At 30.0% G+C, this 7,239-nt stretch overlaps 1 protein-coding gene across 1 annotated transcript in view; it reads right to left on the bottom strand.

The window, feature by feature from the left end:
- Window positions 1–7,239, bottom strand: part of LOC105622165 (serine/threonine-protein kinase SIK3-like) — a 223,143-nt gene that overhangs the window by 89,184 nt on the left and 126,720 nt on the right. Inside the window, exon 11 of the mRNA XM_012203598.1 lies at window positions 845–1,066. Coding sequence (XP_012058988.1) covers window positions 845–1,066 — 222 coding nt within the window. The remainder of the gene's footprint in view (window positions 1–844; window positions 1,067–7,239) is intronic.

Below are 7,239 nucleotides of genomic sequence, written 5' to 3'. Positions count from 1 at the left end.
AGGTGATATATATATATATACATATATATATATATATATATATATATATCACTTAGGTTGAGAAAATAGAATCTTATCTTTGCGCCAGTTATTGACATTAAATCTTTTATACGAATAGTATACACATATCACTTAAGTAACAAAGTAAATTTTGTGATATAATAATTTTTATGTAATAATTTTTTTTGAAGGAAAAATTATAGCTGTACTTGGGTTGAAATAATAGATATTATGTTTATATTGACATATATAGGAACATATATAGGAATCTAGTATTGAAATTTCAAGCCAATACTACACCGTTTATAAATCCTTCGGAATTCCTCAAAAAGAAATATTACTTATGGATTTAGAATAAGTTCCTTTCTTTTAATTATAACTATAACTTTTGCATAAAATCGCCAATATAATAGGTGATTTATAGATTATTGTCACTGAAAACAAATTCGCAAATAAAATTGCACTATTTTGTCACATTTTTCAAACATTTTAATTCAAAGGTAGATATCAATAAATGACAATTTCAGCACTTTTAAATTCAATTTTTTCAAAAACGTGACATGATAGAGCAATTTCGTTTTTATCTTCGTATATGTTATCTAGCGTGATAAAAATTTATAAAAATTACTTTGTCCAGTCTATGGTACAAAAGAAAGTTTATTTTAAATTGTCGACAATGTAATCGGTGCACATTTTGCACGAACTGGAAATTGTAAAATTTACACGAGAATATTATTAGGCATCACCTTGTCTAAATATGGTTTCATTTGTTTATTTATATTGAAAAATTATAATAATATGCATTACATATTATATTAGCAAAACGTTCTATAAAAAAAAATACCTTGCGTAATTGCTGCTACACCTCTTTCATGAACAGGAGAACCAGGAATACTCGCAGGACTGTGTGAAGGTGATGCTAATCTTTGTAACTGTTGATATTCTTGTTGAAGTGCTTGTATGCCTGGTCCAGGTGCACCCGATCCTTCCGATGCCCGACGAACAGGTGAGTATCTTTCAGTAGCAACATGGCTGCTTGGTTCCTTATACGAATCCCTATTACTTACTAAAATTAATATACACATTAGAAACATTTTCTCGAATTAAAACAAATATATACGTGCATTGTGTACGTGTGCGTGTGTAAATTAAAAATTATTTACCTAACTTGCATAAGAACACTTAATAATAAAAAAATACTTTTTTTTAATTCTATGAAATACCTCTCTCACTTACAAGATGAAAATTATTCTTATCTCTCTGAGATCAGAAAAAAGTTAATACCTATTGTAAAAATTTTTTATTGTTTGAATGAAATATATTGTATATTATTTTGTACATTATATACACATTGCGATCCATAAATTTTGAAATTGATTATTTTATCAGTAGCGCCATCTATAAATTATTGCCCGAATATCCATGATTCTCAGCTTATATATAAAATTTAAATAATCTACAATTAATTGATCGCATATTGTTTTACATAGCTTATTGATTTAATACATTATAAATTGAAAAAAAAGAGCAACCGCTACAGAATTTTGTTTTAAAATTCTACAACGATCAAACAAGTTCGAAATGTAAAAAAAAGTTTATGGAAATGAAACATTAAATCGACCAAACATTTTTCGATAGCATGCCAGAGATTTTCGTGAAGAGATTCTATTTAGAACATATACTACTGGAAGTGGAATTACCTATGCCATCTATGTACTAAACGTCGCCAACATCTTCTATACGAGAGAGAAAGCTAGACAGTCTCAAATATTCGCAATGCGCATGAGTCAGGTACTGTCATTTGTGAGTTGTTTTAGTGATTCTTATATATTGATATTGTTAATTTCAGAAGTTTTAGATTGTATGTATCTTAGACAAAATGATAATAAAACTAACTTAATCTATTGTATATAATAAATTAGTGTTAGAATAAACTTTAATATAAGAATGCATATAAGGTTAAAGTAAAATTGGCTCAAATATTCTTATAAATTCTACAAAATAACAATATTTTTCACAAAATTTTTTATTTTTCAGAAAAACCTTTTCAAAAAAAATAAATATATCAATCAATATATTAAATATTATGTATTAAATATCAATAACATATAAACCTATATGTTTTCACATAACTGATGTCTACATAAAATATTTCAGAAATTAACTTAAGTGAAATGCGGGCAAACAAGTTAAGCACATGCGCATTACAGTCAACTGGGACTCTAGTTTTCTCTCTCGCACAGGTGCTGGTTTCACGTTCAACGCTCCATTCTACTTCTAGTAGTACAATGAACAGTAGCAGTAAAGGCTGTAAACACGTCGGGAATAAGCTGATTTTCCGGCCTAGCCAGAAATAGTTGATCGATTAACATCAAATTAATGTTTGATTCAATGTCGCTAATGTTGAATTAACATCGATTTTATGTTGAGCGATTGAATCATTGCTGTGATGTTGATCAACTATTTCTGGCTAGGCCGGAAAACCAGCTTACTTCCAACGTGTCTACAGCCTGTACTGCTATTACTCATTGTAGACGCTCTAAGACCGGTATTCATAATCTTCTTATTTTAAGATCGTCTTAAGTAATGTCTTAAGTCGCTAATGCGGCCCTCTGATTGATTCATAACATCTTAAGACTGTACTTAAGATGGTCTTAAATATAAGATCCGATTATGAATATCTAAAACCAATATTCATAGTCAGTTCTTATATTTAAGACCGTCTTAAGTTCTGTCTTAAGGAATCACTATGAGAACTGACTAGGAATAATCCGGCATAATCTCTCATTTTTTTTCAGTACGTCATGAATTCAAAAGAACAATGTATCACTATAAAATTTTAAAGTCGGTTTATATCTGCCTACAAACTTTATAAGAACTTATGGAATAAAGCATTAATGTGCATTTCCAATGTAGATTAACTTTAATCAACTTATTCTTTATCTTTTCTAGTTCTAAAAATTAGGAAAAGCTGAAGAGTAAGTTGAACCAAAATTAAAGTTAATTTACATTGGAAATGAATATAAGTACATCAAATGAACATTTTCCAATGATATGCTAAATTTCATAAGTGAAAGGTTGTGGGAATTTCTTCCTTCACGAAATTGACATGCCATCGAAAATTGTTTGTTCAAATTAATTCTTTTTATAAATTTTTTGGATCATTTTAAATGTTTGTTTGGTACTCTTCTTTTAACATCCTTTTTTCGAAATCAGAACATATCGAATAGAAGACACAGTAGTGCTTGCGCACACCGCGAATAATGCGACACTGAGCGTACATTTTATTTTAACTTAAACGAGATCAGCTAATCGTAGACTAGCTAATCGTTTAAAATTTTATACAATACATAATTAGCAAGATTAGAAACATTTCATAAAAAAAGTAACTTTATAGAAATAATTTGTCACCATCCATTTACTCATTACAAAAAAATATCTCGTTACTGTTACCGTCACTATTAGGAACGGTAGAAAGTAATAATTTGGAAATAATAATTTGTTGGAAAGATATTAGATTTTAAAATTGCAATATTTAATGATGAAATTATTAAATTTAATAATTAATATTAAAATAAGACTCTAAACTAAGTCTCCATACAGCAAATATTTTTAAATAAATTTATTTCAATAAATTTTCTATAATAATTCATATATTTTTGTTTCTTAATATGCATGTCCATTATATATGCAATATGCAATAGTTCATTTTAATACAAGTAGAACATTTTAAATCCGGTAAAACTTTAAAAAATGGCCTTACCAATTCCAATGATCTTAATATAGTTGTCAAGGTCATGATCCTGAGTGATCTCCCACAAATTTTAACTATCGCTTGTTCATTAAAAAGTTATTAATAAATAAAGTTTAAATTGAACGGTTTTCATTTCTTTCTAAAAAATAGATTCATGGAAAATCGAAACCCATGTGCAACAGTACAAATACAGAAGTCGTTCGCCTCTAAACAAGGGAGAAATGGGGTGAGAGTCACTTCAGATGGAAGTCGCGCTTCCCCAAGCAGGGGGAAGGTAAGGTGGAAGTCACTTCGTGTGGAAATCGTACGCTCCTAAGAAAAGAAAGTAAGTTCTTTTATTAATAACTTTTTAACAATGAACGACGATTTGTAAGAGATCGCCGACTTAGAGTTATGATCTTGACAACATATGTCAAAGTTATTGGAATTGATGAGGTCCCAGTTTCTAAAGTTTAACTCAAAATCCTTAAGTTTAAGACAAAAATGTTTCAGACAAAAGTTACAAGAGAGAAAAGTGACCTTGATTAACTTCGAGATATTCTTAAAATCAGATCAATATTCCCTTAATTTTTTAAACAGAATCATATAGTTCTTTTGCATGACATGATTTCTTTAATTATTCTGCACATAAAAATATTAAGATAAAGAATCATATCAAAGAATCATATTTTTCGAGTTACTTTATACTTTATTATGGCACATATTGACATAAAATATTAAATACTTCGTTGTTGTATCTGGAGAATTCTTAACGATTCTTTTCTTTCATAAAAATGTTATCATCAAACCGAGAATTGGTCAGCCGTGGAAAAGAAGATGTTAATTGCGTGATAATTTTATTTCTGTTTGAATAGAAGAGTGAAACAAAAAAAAATAATTAATAGAGGGATCGAATATCTAACACCGCAGGTAAATCGATGATGGAGGATTTTCAAAACTAACGATAGAAATTCAGTTAGTCTTGGTAAATTCCCTTGGTATATAGGTTTCTGATCCTATTATTGGGTCACAGTACTATGTATCTCAGTTTAGCTTTAGAATTTCTTTGGGAGCAGAGGCTCGCTTATGTTTTTGCATTTGATAGTAGCATTCTTACTCTTTAGAGTTTGTCAACACTCGAAGAGACCTCGACTATAGTTTAACGAATTCGAATGGCGAACACGAAAAATCGCATATACGGAGCATAGATGGAAACCCAGATCGCGAGTTAACTGAGCAACGAGCCACTCGACGCCCCTAGAAATTCAATTCATTCGATGTCTAAAAACAATTGAGTCTCATATTTCTCTATCAAAAGATGAGGAAATCGATAATATAAATTAAGATGCGAGAAAATCCCAGTAGTGTAAAAACATTCAGAAATATTTTATGTTAATTTTAAGAGAGCAAATTTCTTTCAGATCATTGATCTAAATCATGAAGTGAGTTCTGAAAGAGATCCTCAACCTGAAAGTCAATTACCTAACGTTTCTGGATATTTTCCTGAATTTAAGAAAAGAACTAACTATATTCAAAAATAAATTTTAAGGTCCGCTCTTAAAATACAATCGTGTATTTATCTCTTTAATTATAAATTCCAATGCGCTTCCAAAAATTAAAATTAACTAAACAAATTAAGAATAAACAGAATAGACAGGAAAAAAGATGCCTCTCAAAATAATCCTACGACTGTCGAATAAATTAATAGCCAGAACATTTGAACATTTTATTATCATTAGAAAAATAGTCATTAGAAAAATAGAAAAACAAGAATATAAAAACGCGCTAGAATATAAAAACATTTCCGATTCTATTTCCCTTGCTAATTTTTTGAATTTGTCCTCAATTTCCTCTACTTCATTAACTCAATCTATTTCTTCTTCTCAAGTTAATATAACATCTCTTCTCATCCTTCCAATCCTCATATTCCTCATTTATTTCTTCAAATCAAAATAACAACCATCCTGAAATTTTTCATTTCCCTTTTCTGAAACCTCCTGAAATTCCTTTAGAATCTGAACTAACTGTTAACAATCCTCTCCCTCAGCCATTAATAATTTACAATTTCCTACTCTGACCTTTCAAATTCCTACAATTTAGAAAAATTTTTCCCTCCAAATACTCAATTCCAATTTTCTCAATCCTTAAATTATTTAGAGTTAGTAAATCTATTAAAATTTAGAGCTTTCCTATCCTCAACTTCCTCAAACGAAAATCTAATCAAAATAATCTAATCTTTATCTCTAGAATCTATCTTATTTTTACTTTTCCCTTACGCTGCTTACGTCAGAATCCACTTTGAATCTTTTAATCTTTTAGTTTATCATTATTAAATGAACTTATACTTACATCACATCATTCTGATTCCGTTAATTTAAATGATTGGACAATATAATACAATAATGAAAGAATTTTCATATTACCATTAATAATTTAATAAATCTAAATACTTTTAATTTATTAAATATTTTTTAAAATGTTGATAGGGTTGATGTTTTTAGAGTTTCACGAGTATTATCTTCAAAAATATCAAAAGATTTGCAGGTTATCGCCATTTTTATCCATTGCCAACGTTTCGTAAATCTTATCACTTCATCAGAGTGAGGAGCGCACTGATACAGTTGATTTTTTAAAAATGTTTTTAAAAAATAAACTTCTATTAATTATAATAATTACTTATAAATTGTTTAGATTTCATTTATTTAAAATTATTATAGATACTTCCATCCATGAGATTCATGTAAGTCCTAACTATGTATTGTAACATTTACATGATATTTGAAACTCTAATTTCTTAATAATTACTATAGGAAGTTTAATGGACATAATTTTCGTTGGAAACTGAATGGATATGATCTGGCAATCTATTAGGTTTACAACTTTACTTCCGCCGTTTTTTTTCCGAAATTCGAGGCTTTATTGTAAAAAACTGATTACACATTTATGATTCAAAGTATTGTCCATCACTGGCCACTACTTTCTCCCATCTTTCGGGTAGCGTACGAATCCCGCGTCGAAAAAAACTGGTCATCTTTTAAAGCTATCCACGAATCGATCCAATTTTTTACTTCTTCATAAGGAAGTGCTGGTCAGCCAGGCCGTGTGCCATTGATCGAAACAAGTGATCGTCAGAGGGAGTAACGTCTGGAGAATACGGCGGGTGGGATAGGACTTCCCATTTCAACGTTTCCAAGTATGTCTTGACCACTTTCGCAACATTGGGTCGAACATTGTCATGCTGCAAAATCACTTTATCGTGCCTCTCGTTGTATTGCGGCCGTTTATCTTTCAATGCTCGGCATCAATTGCGTTCGATACCGATCGCCTGTGATTGTTTCAGTCGGTTTTAACAGTTCATAATACACTACGCCGAGCTGATCCCACCAAATACAGAGCATGACCTTGGACGTCAAAATCACCGTTCTTGAAGCGTTGAAACCACTCACGACACGTTCTTTCACTAATAGCGGCCTCACCATAAGTATTTGAGAGCATTCGATGAGCTT

The sequence above is a fragment of the Atta cephalotes genome (assembly GCF_000143395.1).
Source record: "Atta cephalotes unplaced genomic scaffold scaffold00002, whole genome shotgun sequence".
Lineage (NCBI taxonomy): Eukaryota > Metazoa > Arthropoda > Insecta > Hymenoptera > Formicidae > Atta > Atta cephalotes.
Note: the sequence above shows the minus strand (reverse complement) of the source record. Positions and strands in the feature narration are given on the sequence as shown.